Source organism: Amblyomma mixtum, chromosome 3 (assembly GCF_055824585.1).
Source record: "Amblyomma mixtum isolate Tamu chromosome 3, ASM5582458v1, whole genome shotgun sequence".
NCBI classification, from domain to species: domain Eukaryota; kingdom Metazoa; phylum Arthropoda; class Arachnida; order Ixodida; family Ixodidae; genus Amblyomma; species Amblyomma mixtum.
The window spans coordinates 432,836,982-432,853,452 of record NC_143014.1 but is presented as its reverse complement, the minus strand read 5'-3'; the positions used below and the strand labels follow the sequence as shown (position 1 = coordinate 432,853,452).

The window sequence follows — 16,471 nt, the reverse complement described above, 5'->3', positions numbered from 1 at the left end:
TAGGGGAATCCCCCAAGGTGGAGAAAGCTGTATAGCTTTCCTTTGTAGCCGTATGGCTGCGCTTGGGTGGACGTCAGTGAGTAATTACTTCAAGTTATTGATTAATTCGCTCTCGCCATTTCATAAGCTTGCCGTCCCGGTTAGCTCAATTGGTAGAGCGACTGCTCCGGTGAAGCGGTGGTTCCGGGTTCGAACTCCAAACGAGGACGAATTTTTCTTTAACTACGAAGTTTCTGAGAAAGCTGTATAGCTTTCCTTTGTAGCCGTACGGCTGCGCTCGGGTGGACGTCAATGAGTAATTACTCCCTTATTTATCCTCCATTGTGAGAAAGCAAATTTGTGCCAAGAGAAGTGACTCTTAATTAGTTCAGTTGAGCCCCTATATTTATAATGAAAACAACATAGGCAACACATGCATGTTATTCTTTTTTTCATGCACTTCCTTGAACCAAGAAAAAGTTGACCACACTTGCCAAAGCGAAGGACGAAGTGTCTATATTCTATAGCTCACGCACAAACTCGACGACCACATCATGAGCTTGTTCATCACGATAAAAGCAGGGCAAACATCACGACGAACGCAGAAAGGGAAGACAGTCAGGGTAAGACCTTCCACTGTTAGATCAGCGTCTGTGTCTCGTCTTCCCTTTCGGCGTCCTTCGTGAAGTTTGCTCTGTTTTCATTGTCACGGACTCGCCACGAAGCCAGGAGCGAACCACGGCGGTCTCGCAAGCTGAAAATGGTGGCATTCCTGAAAAAGCAAAAATTGCAATCTGCCGAACGCCACTTTCTACATGGCGCGGACAAACAACAAACCCTTGCATGATGTACTGAAAGTGCACCTGGCGAGCACTGATGGTAGCAGCACAGCTTCGCTCGTTGAGGCAATAACGCGAGCATCAAGTTATCGAGATGGGTCAGCCAGATGAGCCGACGCCCCTTCGCTTTTTGCTGTGCATCTGCTGATAGAGCGCGCTGGCATGCAGTTTTTTCCAGTTCGGCCACAGCTCGCGTGCTCCGTATTACTTTTGGGGCACCTGTACACACAGCAATAAAATAAAAAAAATTCAGAAAAAGTTGTAAAAAAACATAAGTTGAAAGAAAAAAGTATTCAAGGACCAAATATTGTGAAATGCACTCGAAATGAAAGGAAATTACAATATTGAGAACAGTCCAAGTTCATACAAAAGGTTAAAAGCACAAAGATGGAAAAAACAAAGACATGCCCAAAAAAGGCAAATTGAAACACAAGAGCGTAAGAAGAAAGCATCCCACTTAGTTTTGCAGCGAAAAGCGAATGGGGGCTGTCAGCAAATCCAACACCTATATAAGATCTCCCAAAACTGTCTTGAGCGGCCGGAGACTGGAAACTGTCCACCTGTGTAGTAAGGGTCATAGCATGTCAGGTGGCCGGAATGTGCAGTGGAATGTGTGCCATAAAAGTGCAGGCTACTCTAACAATTGTTAGAAGGCATAGCTAACCGCCAACTCTGTTCGCCTTACAACTCGGCACACTGAAGTCCCTTGCGTGCAGGTCGCCATTTAGAGGCAGAGAACTGGCACAGAGCACAGCCATTCCCGCGCCATTACGGTAACACATCTACGCTTCAGGGACAAGTCGGGCCACAATAACCAAACACCTCGCATTTTAAAGCAATCTCTGCACTCCGTGAACTTATAAACCGCAACTGGCTGAATAAATCGCCAGCATGAATATTACACAGTGCCCCAAACGAACACTAACACTTTGTTTGCCAGAACAGTGTCATAAAAACTCACCATTATTACTGCACTCCGGGTAATCCCCCAGTACTTCCAGCAATGTGGGCTCACAGGACTACAACATGCGCAACAAGCTTGCCGCCACAACGAACAAAATGAGAACACTTCAAACAAAAATAAAAACGTGTGACGAAATGCTGAAAGCAATCGCGAAAATATCGCGGCCGGCGCGGCAGCGCTTGTGGTGACGCTAGCCATAGAGTTTCTTACTATTGTGACCAGCCCACAGTCTCATTCCCCAGCTCCTAAGGTGCAGAGTCCGTTTCTCTCTGCCCAGTGCAGTACATGCACTGTCTTTCTCTGCATTTCTGTCGTTACTGTCATGAGCCCGGTCATGTGGATTACTGGCAGATTGCCTTGAATCCTGCTGGTGAAATGCCCTGTGAAATGTTTTAACTACCAGACGGTTTCGAAAACTTTCAGCATGGCTGGGCTGTCATTAATCATCATCATCATCATTTATTATCCCTTAAGGGCCCTGGTTTGGGCATTACATAGGGGGGGGGACAAGAAAGTATGGCCATGGTCATATTTATATTTATATATTATTTATTAATGGAGAGTAAATGCGGAAAACTGTTGTAAGCCTGTATTCATGCTCTTTGCAGTCAGCACCAGCTCATCAAAAAGATGACATGTTGTCGAGTGGACGCCAGCCGGAACCGGCTACGTTGCCATTGAAAGAGCCGGTCGAGGTAAGTTGTTTGTCCAGTCAGCCTTTAATATCAGTCATGCAGTGTGTGCTGGGTGCGTGAAGTCCCTGATTAATGCTGTCTTTTCAAGAAACCATGGACCATCCCACCTTAGTTGTCTGGTTTTTCTCCATGAACCAGGCTTTTAATACTCTTTGCAACACTTTTCCCACAGTGTCTGTGAAGCATTTTTGACGTTTTTTTTTTCGTAGCTTACTTCTGCGAGTCTTGTGAACAGTCTTAACCTCGTTGCAGCTGACATTGCGTTGTACAGTAGAATCTTGGTGATTCTCACGGAGTCGAAAAAAACATTCTTATAATCCAAAACGAATGAAATCCGTATTCGGAAACATGGAAGATGCATTCATGCAGATCTGTGAACAGCTGGTTGGATTTATTTACGGCCGCATGCCAGCACTCGCTCATTGCTCACTCTAATCCTAATAAAACTAAGTCGCCTTGGTTAAATTTCTGTGCTCATCTCGAATCTGTAGTTACTTCTGCAAATTAATTAGTCCCTGAAAGGATTAATTTTAATTATTCATTGTTTAGTACCTCCATACAAAAAAATAGTCACTTAAAGAGTGCAGTGGTCAAAGCAGTTTTTTAAATTTATCGTTTAAATTAAAGTAGAACCCCACTGTTACATTCCCGAGTGGTGTGTTTTCCGAGCTGCTACGTTTTTGTTAGCCAGTCCTGTCCATGCTGCCATAGAAACCCGTGCAATGAAAGCCCGGCTGTTAGGTTAACAGATGTGGCAGCTTTCCCACTTGCTACATTGCGAATGTCACTTCGCTGATAGTGGTTTAATTCCATGCTGATATTTTGACAACCTACGTTTAGTGCACACAGAATTTGATGGGGTACCGGCCAAAGTGCAACTCGTTGAACATCGATGCATTGCGTTCAGTGGTATCTGTTGTGTCGCACCCACACCAGCAGCGAACACACTTACGGGCGGCATGAATCTTTTTGCGGCTGTCAGTGCATATCCATCACCGCTGTGGTGCGGGCACAAACGACCGAAGCCACGAACACTAAACTATGTGGCGGCAAACTCCACACAGGCTGTGCATATCAGATGCAGTTCGTGTTTTCCTTCTCTTGCAGCTTAATGAGGGGCAGGGCACCCTGCTCCATAGAAGAAAATTATTAATGAAGCCACAGTTATGCAGTCGTCATGGAACGTGTGTTTTGTGTGCTGATGCTACGTATGTCTTAATTTTATGTAAAAGAAGTCCTTATATGTTGTTCAAGTCTTTTGGGGAGAGCATTCAAGAAATTTTGTTGCAGGGAATTTGCTGAAATGCGTGCCATTGATTTGCCTTGATATCAAGGAGTGCAATTGCCTATAATAGAATTTGATTTTAGGGGTCTTGAAGTCACCACTTCAAAAGTCGGTATTCCTGTTTCAGGAGTGGTAACTTAAAAACCCCATATTGAATCATTTTACAATTTTTTAACTGTTCACTGGAATGAGGTTTGACTGTAGCTGTAGACACACCTATAGAAAATCAATGTATGGGTTGTGATGGGAATGACCGGCAGCTGTTCACACGGTGGGACGAAGAGGCTGACGAAGCGCTGTGCTGGTTCCTGAGTGACTCCTGGGAGTGTGCCTGTCGTGACAGGTCTTCGGTCAATGGCCTCCGACCTGCGCTTTGAAGATACACGGTTTACACTTGATGGAGATACTTCTGTCCCCGTCCTTGTGCTCAACCTGGAACTTAGGAGCGGAATGTTACTCGCCCCACCAACAATGCCGAACGCTCTGACTCAGTCATCGCCGCCCATCCCTGCCACCGTCCTCTGTTCTGGGGTGCAACGCCAGCACGTCCCTTCTCCATTCAGTGGTTCAGACAACCATGACATTGATGACTGGCTGGCCTCAGACGAGCGCGTCAGCACTTACAATCGGTTGGACGATTCCGTCAAGTTGAGCAACATTCTCTTCTATCTCACACACGTTCCCAACTTCTGGTTTCGTAACCATGAAGCCGACCTTCCCACCTGGTCATAATTTAAGACGAGCTTTGCCGACATTTTCAGACGCCCCGCCGTGCGGAAACTCCGCGCCAAGCAACGTCTCCATGCTCGAGCTCAGCTACCGGCCGAAACATTCACCAGCTATATTGAAGACACCATCGATTTGTGCAAGCGCGTCAACCCTTTGATGTCCGAGATAGACAAAGTTAACAACATTCTTAAAGGAATAGCCGATGATGCTTTTCAAATGCTCCTGGCGAAGAACCCCACCTCCATCAGTACTGTCATCGAGCTGTGCCAAAGCTTTGACGACTTGCGCAGGCAACGCGCTTCTATGCGGCAGTCTAGTGCACCTACAGAGAGTCTTGCTGGCTTGGCCCTTGGTCCCTCGTCTTCGGAGCAATCCCTGCTCATGGAGCGCGTCAAAGATTTTATATGTGAGGAATTCGCCTGCCAGCTTTCTCTTCTCCATCACGTTCCAGACCCTGTCTGCCCTACTGCCGACCTAGCGCCTTCCCTTGCGGCGACTAGCCGCCGTGTTGTTCAGGAGCAAGTCGCTGCAGTCCTGCCATCCAGCCCTCCGCTGCCTCCTGTCGCAGCACCGCTCACCTATGCTGAAGTCGTCACCCGGACACCAGGCTCGGTTGCCCCTCCCACTTACCGCAGCAGTCCTGTCTATTATGCTCCGCCCCCGTCCATGCCACCTCCGCCAGCCTCGTTTCCTCGCACACGACGCCCTACGAACCCTTGGAGCACCGCCGACAATCGGCCCATCTCTACGCTTGTGGGCTTCCAGGCCACATCGCACGTCTCTGCCGTCAGCGCTTGCCTCGTGCTGGAGGTGATGTGCACCCGTACAGATACGATCACGAGCCACCCTTGCCTAATGGCTCGTCTGGCTCGTCTATGCCTCGCCTCCAGTATCCGACTTGCTGCTTGCCTTCCCTTCGCCGCCGTTCAATTTCCCTAATGCTTTGGCGACCGGAACCCCTCCGAGAGGAAAACTAAATGCCGCAGTTCCGGAGGCAAGAACTGTGTCTTTTGCAAACTCGTCAAGTCCTCCGTTTCCTCCTGCTAACGTGATTCAGGCATTTGTTGAAGGTGCCCCTGTTCTTGCGCTTGTTGACACGGGCGCTGCCGTGTCTGTGATTAGTGACTCTCTTCGCCGCAAAATTCTTAAGGTGGAGACGCCCCTGTCACTTTTCGCTCCGTATGGCCAGCTCGCAGTGCATCCACCCCATCGCAGCCTGCACGGTACGCATTTTTATCAACGACGTAGCATATCTCATCGAGTTTGTGTTGCTGAGTGAGTGCTCTCACGATGTCATTCTAGGCTGCGACGTTCTTTCAACCCACCCTGCAGTGATTGATTGTGCCTGTGCTGAACTTGCGCTATCTTCTGTGTGTAACGTTTTCTTGTGCGACCTGCCTGTGCACTCCGCTAAACTTCTCGTAGCTGCCGACACAGCCATACCTCCCTTCTCTTCTGCCCTCGTCCCACTCCTACCTGACTCTGCCTTCAGCAGCCCTGTTCTCTTCACAGCCACCACAGCTGCCACCCGCCCTCACCGTCTTCTGATTCCTTTCGCCGTTCTCACGATTTCCGATGGTTGCTGTGCCATTTATGTCTGCAATCCTTTTGCTTGCCCGTCCTCTGTCCTTTGTGGCGAATGCCTCGGTCGTATTGAAGAACTGGACTCTGTTCTTGCTTACGAGTTCTCCGATCACCGTGCCTGTCCCAAGGTTGCTCTCCTGGACTGTTGTGCGACCACGCTCGATCCGCTTCCCGTCGACGTCTTTCATCGCGCCATCACTGCCGACCTTCCACCCGCTCAACCTGACCAGCTACTGACACTTCTACAACGCTTCAGCATGTCTTTTGACCTTTCCCAACCTTTTTTGTGCCCTGCATTTGCCGTCTTTCATGAAATTGACACAGGTACGCCCGCCCCCTTGCGCCAGCGACCGTACCGAGTCTCGCCCACAGAGCGCTGCATCATCCATGACAATGTCGACGATATGCTACAGCGCGGCATCATACAGCCCTCTCACAGCGCTTGGGCCTCTCCTGTTGTCCTGGTGACGAAAAAAGATGGCTCCATCCGGCTCTGCGTAGACTGCCGTCATCTCAACCAGATTACTTGCAAGGATGTTTATCCTGTACCCCGAATCGACAATGCACTCGATTGCTTGCAGGGAGCAGAGTATTTTTCGTCCTTAGACTTACGCTCTGGCTACTGGCAGGTCCCGATGGCTGCCGCTGAGCGGCCGAAAACCGCCTTTGTCACACCAGACAGCCTATTTGAATTCAATGCATTGCCATTCGGCCTATGCAATGCCCCAGCCACATTCGAGAGAATGATGGATAATATTCTCAGCGGGCTCAAATGGGAAATGTGTCTGTGCTATCTAGATGACATTGTAGTTTTCTTACAAAGATTTTTTTTCCATTTACTGCGCCTCCAGTGTGTTCTTGCGTGCCTTACTGATGAAGCCGGGCTACAACTAAACCTGAAAAAATGTTACATCGGCGCCACAAAGTTAACGATATTAGGCCATGTCATCTCCAAGGATGGCGTTCTTCCTGACCCTGCCAAACTTCGTGCCGTTGCTTTCCCAAAGCGACCACTTTAAAAGTTCTTCACAGTTTTATAGGCTTGTGTTCATACTTCCGCTGCTTCATCCGGAATTTCGCCTGTATCATCGCGCCTTTTACACAGCTTCCTGCCGGCATTCCGAATCTCCCGTCTTGGTCACCCGCCTGCAATGCCACATTCTACACTTTACGTTGCCTCCTGGTCTCCCCCCCCAATACTCCGCCATTTTGATCCCGACTATCCGACCGAAATTCACACTGACGTGAGCGGTGTGGGCTTGGGCGCAGTTCTTGCCTAACGGAAGTCTGGGCATCCGAAATATGTTGTCGCTTACACCAGCCGTGCCTTCACCAAGGCGAAATCTAACTATTCGGTCACAGAAAAAGAATGTCTCGCCATCATTTGGGCGATTGCCAAGTTCTGCCCTTACGTCTAAGGCCGGCCGTTCTATGTTGTCACCGACCATCATGCTCTCTGCTGGCTGTCTCACCGCGTCCCACCACGTGAACGGCTGCCGGTCGTTCTCATTACAGGGTCATCGTTTGTTCAGGAAGACCAGTGTCCCACCATAAAAACGTTGCAGAAACTCTTACCATTATGGAGCAGTTCTGCTTTTAACCCTCCCGTTAGTTTGCATGAATTACAACATTTCATAGAACTACGAAAAATGATTTTGCACAATATTTGTCTCCGAAGGGTATTATTGCCCAGGTTTTCACTGAATAAGTCTTACTTTTATGCAAACGATTTTTGACAGTTTCGGGAGGCCGTTCGGGTGATAATTTGACATTCAGTTAATTCAGATGTTTTTCTCTACTACCCTGCAAGTCCGAATTAGTGAGGTTTTACTGTACAGCTGTTCTTAGTGCACCCACCTTGGCATGTTTTGCTAGGTTGGTTGTTTTTATTTTCAAGGGAAAATCGGTCACTTTTCGCGTAGCCAGCCGAGAAGGTTTCCTTTCCCACTACTTATTAGCTCACTCACCCCTGGCTGCTAGGGGAAATGTGGTAAGCATCCCACAAGAAATGGTGGCAGTGCAGAAAATTCTTTCATGGCAGACCAAGCAGTTCTAACCATGATTTGGGTCCTAAAGATTTCTACTCCTAATGGCTGCTCCATGTGTGGCTGCATGGTGAACCCTGTCTTTTCAATGTGCATTTGAAGCACTGCTGAAGTAAGGTGCTGATGCCATGCTCATGACAGTTGTTTTCCTCTTTGCGTGGATTTTCTTCATTCAGTGGTTGACGTGCCTTTTCTTCTTTCCCTACCCTTTTTTTGTTTATTTAGGTGACTTTCTCCTCTGGCACCAGCTTGTCCGAATTTTATCTGCAGAGTTTCAGCCAGATGCCACAGTTGGCAGAGCTGCAGGACAAGCTGCAGGCATCCTGTGCAGAGAGAAATGGGAGCTACTCACCTGCCGAGGGAGAAATTTGTGCAGCCCTGTTCAAAGATGATGGCCAGTGGTATCGCGCTAGAGTCAATGCAGTGGTGAGTTTTTTTTTTGCCCACCATGGCCTTTGTCTTAAGCGCTATTTCCAAACGCTCTGTATCTGGGAGAACCTCTCCGTGACTCTGTACTGAGAGTAATCCCAGACACTTTTGAACGAAGTCTTTATCAAGGGATGGTGTCGCTCATAAAGGTTGAATAGCACCTGGTTCAAGAGGTAGTTCCCATTTTGCCTGTTAGACTTGAAAGGAGTGTCTTTTAGGGTAGACGAAGGTCTTAAAAAAATATCTTTATTATTAAAGGTATTGCAGTAAAATTAGACCTGTATATTAATCTCCTCCTCCTGTTTTAAAAAATATACTAATTAGTTTTGATATACCTTAATTATGGGAAAATTAAGCATAATTAAGTAATTAACTCAAGCCTAATTAAGTATTTCTTCCAGAATTACCTAATTAGGCTTACAAGGCCTGCCTACCAGGCATTAAATAAGGAAGTAGGAATCGTATTAGCAATAGCAATAACCTTTGTTGTGTAGGCTAATAGCTTGTTTACAGTTTTTTGAATAGCAATTGCTGTCAATGAAAAAAAAGTGACACTTGATGCTCGCATCACAAAGGGGTTTACTGACTGCTGTCGTGAAGCATTGTAAGGTGGCCGATATTTCCATACTGGAGGAGTGACGTCAGTGATCGATGAATTACTAGTCAAGGCACTGCTGGCAAAATGCAACAAGAGGGCTCATGAAACCGACGGAAGGTCTAGAACTTCAGCTGCAACTTCAGCTGCAACTTAGCTGCAACTTAGCAGAAACTTCAGCTGCGATGCAAGTGGGACAATCTCTTGTCGCAGTTGTTTTCTTTCGCACTGCCCAAAACTGGCAAAATAGTTTCGGATTGGAACGGCCGAAAAGTGGGTAAATGTTTCGGACCGGAAAGACTTAAAATAGTTCTGCTTGGTATATTAAAAAAAAAACATTTTTGTACCGGAGGCAGGGGACAGCATGCAATGTCATACACTAATTAACTTAATATTTTCAAAACAAACATGAGTTGCTCTATAATTATTCAGAAATTGCAGGCATTAAATATTGATCAGCAGCCATTCATAACAGCCATGCTTTGTGGGTTGCGTATAGCTTAGGACATATTACTCTGTGAGCTCAGTGCGCCTCCAGATATTGACTATTAGTATTAGTAGTGCCACTGAACCACATTGCCACACTTAGTTTGTTTTTGGTTTCACTGGTATAGTATGCTGCGGGGTTGCAGCCTCACAGTTGTACTGCTTTTCTCTCTTTCAGGGGGCAGTGTGTATGGTGTACTTCATTGACTATGGCAACGTGGCCCCAGTGGCCCCCAAAAATACTCGTCCCCTTCCAGATGCCTACCTGCAACTGCCAGCACAGGCAGTGCGTTGCCGGCTGCATGGGGTGCGGCCATTGTCAATTTTTTTAGACTGGGCTGTGGAAGCAACTGCAATGCTGGCCTTCCTGCTTCAATCAGGCCCAGTGGTCGCTAATGTACTCAGGCGGGTGGGCGACACGCACGAAGTGGAACTGGCTTCAAAGAAAGGTGAGTGCTCCTGGAAGATTCCTGCTGCTGGCACCAGCTGCTTGCAGCCATGGTAGTCCCGCACTCAAGCTTGCTCTCGGGATGGAAAAGGGGCATTTAATGTGGTCGTGAGTATATTCAAAGTATGTGCTCTTCAAGTAAATATTGTGTGGCATGTTCAGCAGTGGTGCTTCCTCTTGAATTATACAGCATAAAACATCACTGAAGACCTGTCAGGTGAGACTCTGTCGATAATGACAGACATGATGGTGTAGTACACATTTACATCATCGTCATCATCTGCCTTAAATTTTCGCGCTTAAATTTTTTCGGCATTTCTTGCCAACCTGTGAGATTTGGAATCTAAAGGCAAAATACTCCAGAGGGCTTTTAAATAAAAGTTTTACTGCTCAAAAGTGCTTGAGGCTGTAAATTTTGGGGCTCCAGACTACACCAAATTAGGTGTTCCTCTGCTTCCAAGTGCTCCAAAATTTCCTCCAAACTGAGTTTTACCAGTAGTATCTCTGCATATTTTTGCTCACGATTTGGAACATATGAACCAAGAAATCATTTGAATGAGGAGAATATCGCCAAGGTTCTGCTGCACATTCATAAATCTACCACTGAGCTTTTTCACAGTTGCTTGTACCCTACCAGACAAGGCTGTTGTCTAGCGAATGAGAAAATGACCCCGACCTCAAGGCATGGCGGAGGGGACTTTTGTCAGCACTCTTTCATATGGCTATCAGAGAAATGGTGTGCACTGCTTCCTCCTCATCTCCCTTTATGCAGCCGAAGTACCCTCAGTTGGAGATCTTAGTTTATAACCTTGCGCGGGTATGGCGGCTAATGGAGTACAGGGTTGCCGCGCAGGAGCCTCCCGTCTCCCTCGCCAAATCTGATTGTGAAAAGGGTCTGTTGCATGTGGTTGCATGATGGGTTGAAACAGGCAGTGCAGAACCATTTCTTTTGTGTGGGCATCAGCTTGTTCTTTTTGTGACCCATATTATTTACGTCAACAGGCCAGAGTTGTCCTTGTTTCGTTCAGACTGCTTTCTTTCCCTCTTCAGGTGAGGAGCTGTGTAGGCAAGGCACAGATGTGTCTTGGCTGGTGCCTGTTGCGAGCCTCTGCTTTCTTCTGCAGGTGGACAAAGCCTCAACCAGCAGCTGGTGGCCAAAGGGTTTGCTGCCGACCTGAAAGCAGCTGCGGGCCCCGCTTCTGCTTCAACTGCGACCTCAGCCGAGGGACCAGGCATGCCACACCGGCGGCCCGAGCGCATGCGCTCCATGTTGGACCTTGTCAAGGTTGGAGACAAGTTGCACATGGAAGTGATGGTGTCTGCGAAGGAGGTGGTTTGGTGCATGGCCCTGATCATCGACCTGGCCACACGCTTAGACCAAGTGCACAAGGCACTCCACGATGAAGCCATGAAACTCAGTGGCCAGAGCATGGCTCATCAGTAAGTATGGGACAGCTACAGCCAGTGCCAAAGAAATGTGACCTGGTCTGTGTATTTTGTGTTTTAAGGGCAGAGACCCCTCTTATACCTATTTTGTTTTATTTATGGACAAATTCACACCTAATTTTCACTGTTAGTGCATTTTCATGTGATGATTCCAAAACTGTAAACGTTCCAAAACTGTGACTGCTTTTCTCCTTCAACAAGTAGTTTTAGCTATATCTTGGAAAATATGTTTTGTTTGGAAGTAGCATGGTCAAACTATTTTTGCCTTTCGGAATCCCAGCAGCATTCAACATGTGCCGGGGAACACCCTCTCCGCCCCCCCCCCTTCCCAATCTGTTGTCACATTCGTTTGCTGCGTCAGAGGTGGACGTCTTCCCTTGTAGGCTAGGAGCCAGAGAGGTGATGCCATCAATGGTTTTGAGAATGAAGCTCAACCTGCAGGTTTGCTCACGAGGTGCAGGGTTTCAAGGGTTTGTCGGGGATATTCACTACAGTGCACAGAAGTGCGTCTTTGCATAAACAATGTCCAACAGCTCCACTGTGATAGAAATGCGACATTGGAGAGCTACAAAGATTTGGGAAAGTTTAGAGTGTCAATAGGGCCTGTAACTGCCTGGCTTGTTGATTGGCCACTTCTCAGAGCAATTGTACCAAGGAGTGTTCGTGTAGTCAGGTGACATTGAACTGCTTGGCCACGATTGCTACTGCATTCGTATCATTTGGACGGGCACATGAAAGTGTTCAGAACACCCAAATTTTACATTGCGTGCACCATGCACCTTGCTAAGGGAATTCCAGGGCTTCGTCATACTGAAATTCTATCAGTTGTGATCATATCAGCAGGATCATATAGTAGTATTTTTTTCTGGCTTACCAAGTACATATCTGTTATGCAACAAGTTTCAAGTTACTACTTTTAACTGTAACTCTCAACTTAATCTGAAACATGCCAGTGTGCGCTGTATTACCTCCCCCTAGTTTGTACAGTGGTACCAACTGTAGCTCCAAATTGTAAGTGATTGGAAGAGAGGCCAGTGTTCTTGGAGAGCCTAGCTCTCCCTTTGATGTTTCTCTTTCAGAACTACCTGTCATTTAAAGGTGTTGTGAATGGTGACTGTCTTGGTGTCACATGTACAAATTGCGGTCACTTTTTCACATTTTACAACAAAAGAAAAAGAAACATTGCAAATGCTCATCATGCCTGGTCACCTGTGTTTACCATGCAGGGTGACTGCTGGAGATTATGTGGCTTCTAAATCAACGGAAGATGGGTGTTGGTACCGTGCTTATGTGACTGAGAAGACTGCCGACAAGCACACCGTGTGCTATCTGGATTACGGCAATGACGAGGACAACACAGCCGTTTTTCTGATGGCATCGAAGCACAGGGAGGTTCCAGCTGCAGCAGTGCGTCTTCTTACGTCAGACCCCACATCCTTCAGAACGGGGCAGCTGCTTTTGTTTACAGTTGAGTCCATTGATGGCCACGGAGTTCGAGGAACTGCTTCATCTGAGGAGGACAGCAAGTCCGTGGGTGGATTAGGTTTGGTGCCCTGGAACGCTGACCTGATCTCAGGAGGATCTGCCAAGTCTGCTTCATCCAACCCACCTACTCCTGTAAGAAGGCCTTTGGCTTGCCTGACTTGACCTCTGGGGACTAGATTGTGGGGGTCACCTTGGGAATTATTCTCACTAAGCTGTTTATTTTTGTTCTCTGTGCATTAACATAACTGTAAATTATACCTATTTTACGGGCTTCAAAAGCTGTGCAGTTATCCCATGGTTGTTGAATTGGGTGCCCTTCTTTCTTTTTTTTCTGTTGTTTGTTCTTGCATACACCTTATGTCTCCAGCAGTTGATTCATTGTGCTCCGAGATCTTTTCTTACACAGGGGAGGTAACAGATTTGAGAAGGGAGGCATTAGGTATAAACCTGCTCAGATTATTTGCAGGGCTAGTTATTTCCACGTCCTTGCAATCGCCACGGTGAGCAAAAAACAGATGTGGACTAACAGGAAGACGACGCAACTACTCAGAGGTCAGCACTTTGGCGCGAAGTGTCCTGGCCTTGCCATGTCTTTGTTTTCCTACACTGTGGTGAATTCGAGCTTTCTGCTTCGTCACTGCGAGAGCGGACCCATAGCAGCTTCTGCAACCAACCTGTTGCTTACTTTTTAAAATTCCCAGCTCCTCTACTTGCATGCTAGTACAGTTAAACCTTGAAATAACGAAGTCTGTAACATCCACATTTTACTTCAAAACATTGAAATCTAGCTACATAATTCATCTCACCGTGCAAGGAAACCTTCAAAATGTGTTGTGAATCACTCGTGGATAAAACCTTTTTTTCCAGTGAAAGTGTTGGGTAGTCTTATGCTTCCATGCTTTCCCACGAAACACAAAAAGCACTTGTAGAAATCTATAAGTCATCTACAACAAGATGTTTTGACGTCTTATAGGAGCATAGTGAAGATTTTATATAGCTGTCCAAAGTCTTGAAGACCTCCTGTAGCCTAGGCTAATGCAACGATATCTGTCGGCTACAAGAGGTTTTTGTTGACATCTTGTAGACTTCTAGCTTATACCTTGTTTAGCTGTAAAGAAGTGTTTTAGCTCTTCTATAGCTGTGGTATCCGATGCTCGTAGTTGGCTAATAGAAGTCTTACCTAGCTGTATATAGATATATTTTAGGTATTTCGTATTGGGGCTAATGTAATGCTGTTCAATGAAAGGCACTTTACAAAGAGCCGGTCCTTGACGCCTCACAAGCAATAAGAACTGAAGAAAGTACAAACGTCTTCCATGCTTGGGAGACAAAATGTGCATTGAGAGTGTGCAAAAACTTGTTGGTAGAGCGACTGCTCCGGTGAAGCGGTGGTCCTGGGTTCGAACCCCGGACCAGGACGAATTTTTCTTTAACTACGAAGTTTCTGAGAAAGCTGTATAGCTTTCCTTTGTAGCCGTATAGCTGCGCTCGGGTGGATGCCAATGAGTAATTACTCCCTTATTACTTGTTAACTTGTTGCTTTGCTGTTTCTTGCCCCTCTTGTCTGACATTTGGCTTGTTGTCTGCAGACAAAGTATATTTTCTTCAGCAGATGTCTAGGTACCAGGTAATTAATTCATGAGATAATGCAGCAGTTTCTTTTGCAACAAAATTTTGCATATCAAGAGTGCAAAAGAAACTGCTGTGTCATTTCATGTATTGACTGCCTGGTAGCTAGACCTCTGCTAAATGCAAACACTCCTTTAATCTGTAGACAACTATATAAACGTAAAATTATTTGTGCCGTTAGAGCCAAAGCCATTGGAACTGCGTTTAAGGAGAGTTATTGTATGATGAAGGTAAGTAACTTTTTTGTTTTCATGGGATAGCTTGGCTGATCAAGATCACGAGATATAATATGCATAATGAGAAGGCCGGACTTCGGTATGTTCGCTGCTGGTGGGCAGATAGAGAAGAATTTCAAAACGATGAAGGTAAAATGATAGTTGGGAATCTTGGGTCTTGCTTCCATCTCTTGCGGCATTGGGGATATATGGCTGGAAGCTGATCCTTTGTAGTTATGCTTGCTGCCACGGATTTTTGCTGCAGGACTTTTGGAAGGTGACCAGGCCCCGCGAAGATTGGAGCCCTAAGCGCTACGAGGGCAGACGTCGCTACCAGCTCTTCATGGTCAAGAAGGGCTACATGAAGGCCGAGGATGCCGAGAGGCTTAACGATAGCGAGAGGCCTCAGCGCGAGCTCAAGCTCAAGGCCATCCAGGACACCAAGGAGGCAGCTGCAAGCAGGACGGATAAGCCGGAGCAAGAGGCAGCTGCTGGCGAGGTCAAGCAGGAGCCAAAAGTGGAGGCCAAGGCTGAGCCCAAAGCCCAGCCCAAGGCCGAGCCACCGAAACCTGAGGCACCAAAGCCCGAGCCCCGAAAAGGCTGAGATTTGCATGTCGATGTGAAAAGGCTTGTTGCGTGCAAGCTACCTGAGTGTTGGAGAATAAATTGGAACGAGTTGTAGAGTCAGTTTGTTTGTCCAGTGTAACGAATCATTTGCTGGGCCTACAGTATCTTGGCGGGTGCCATGCAGTTTCTTTTCTGGATATATATTTGAAATGCTTAGAAACTTCTGGCGTCTGCCGTATCATTGATAGCATGGTACGTTGTCCAGATGGGCGTAAGATCAAACAAAACATGGAGTACTACATTCAGATGTACCTAAAATGAAAATGTAGGTGTAGACAGTGGCTTTGAGCAGAGCTGCTCGCGCACGACCATTAAGATTCATATCTCTGCAGTGAACTCTGTCCTCATTGTTGAGTATTCAGCACTGCCGATCGCCTTTTGGCAGTCTTAGTAAGTGTTTGCATTGTGTGACAGGCGCAACCGCAAACCGCATGTGGACACATGGGAAATTGCGCGAAGCAGGAGCATAACGACAACAGAACAATCGAGACAGTGAACAGAAGCCAAGTATACGCCGAGTAATACTTGTTGGGGGGCTAGTTGGTGCATGTTTCCAGAAAAGTGTTGCAGCGCCGAAAAAGACAACCCACAGCAAGCAAGACTGGACAGGCGCAACTTCCAACTGTTTATTCACAGCGAATGCGAATGAATATAAGGCAAACAATCAAGAGGGATAGCAAGATCCACATATATAATAAGGGAGTAATTACTCATTGGCATCCACTCGAGCGCAGCCATACGGCTACAAAGGAAAGCTATACAGCTTTCCCAGAAACTTTGTAGTTAAAGAAAAATTCGTCCTGGTCCAGGGTTCGAACCCAGGACCACCGCTTCACCGGAGCAGTCGCTCTACCAATTGAGCTAACCAGGACGGCAAGCTTATGGTAGGGCGAGAGCGAATTGATCAATAACTCGAAGTGGGAACTGTGTTGGTCAAATGTTTAGGGGAATCCCGCAAGGTGGAGTAGATTTGACCAACACAGTTTTGACC

General features: G+C 46.9%; 1 protein-coding gene across 1 annotated transcript; it reads left to right on the top strand.

Annotated features, from left to right (window-relative positions):
* The first annotated feature begins 2,451 nt into the window (after positions 1 to 2,451).
* Positions 2,452 to 15,457, top strand: LOC149358125 (tudor domain-containing protein 1-like). The gene is made up of 6 exons (XM_089576732.1): positions 2,452 to 2,477; positions 8,346 to 8,546; positions 9,809 to 10,079; positions 11,203 to 11,518; positions 12,751 to 13,141; positions 15,119 to 15,457. The coding sequence occupies exons 2-6, from the start codon at positions 8,403 to 8,405 to the stop codon at positions 15,455 to 15,457; spliced, it is 1,461 nt and encodes a 486-aa protein (XP_089432858.1). The 5' UTR covers positions 2,452 to 2,477; positions 8,346 to 8,402.
* The last annotated feature ends 1,014 nt before the right edge of the window (positions 15,458 to 16,471 follow it).

Excerpts from the sequence above, each read along its gene's own strand:
- LOC149358125 (XM_089576732.1), top strand. The coding sequence starts at position 8,403 with ATGCCACAGTTGGCAGAGCTGCAGGACAAGCTGCAGGCATCCTGTGCA. Across the intron at positions 10,080-11,202 it reads GGAACTGGCTTCAAAGAAAG|GTGGACAAAGCCTCAACCAG; the intron begins GTGAGTGCTCCT and ends TTTCTTCTGCAG. Across the intron at positions 11,519-12,750 it reads GGCCAGAGCATGGCTCATCA|GGTGACTGCTGGAGATTATG; the intron begins GTAAGTATGGGA and ends TTTACCATGCAG.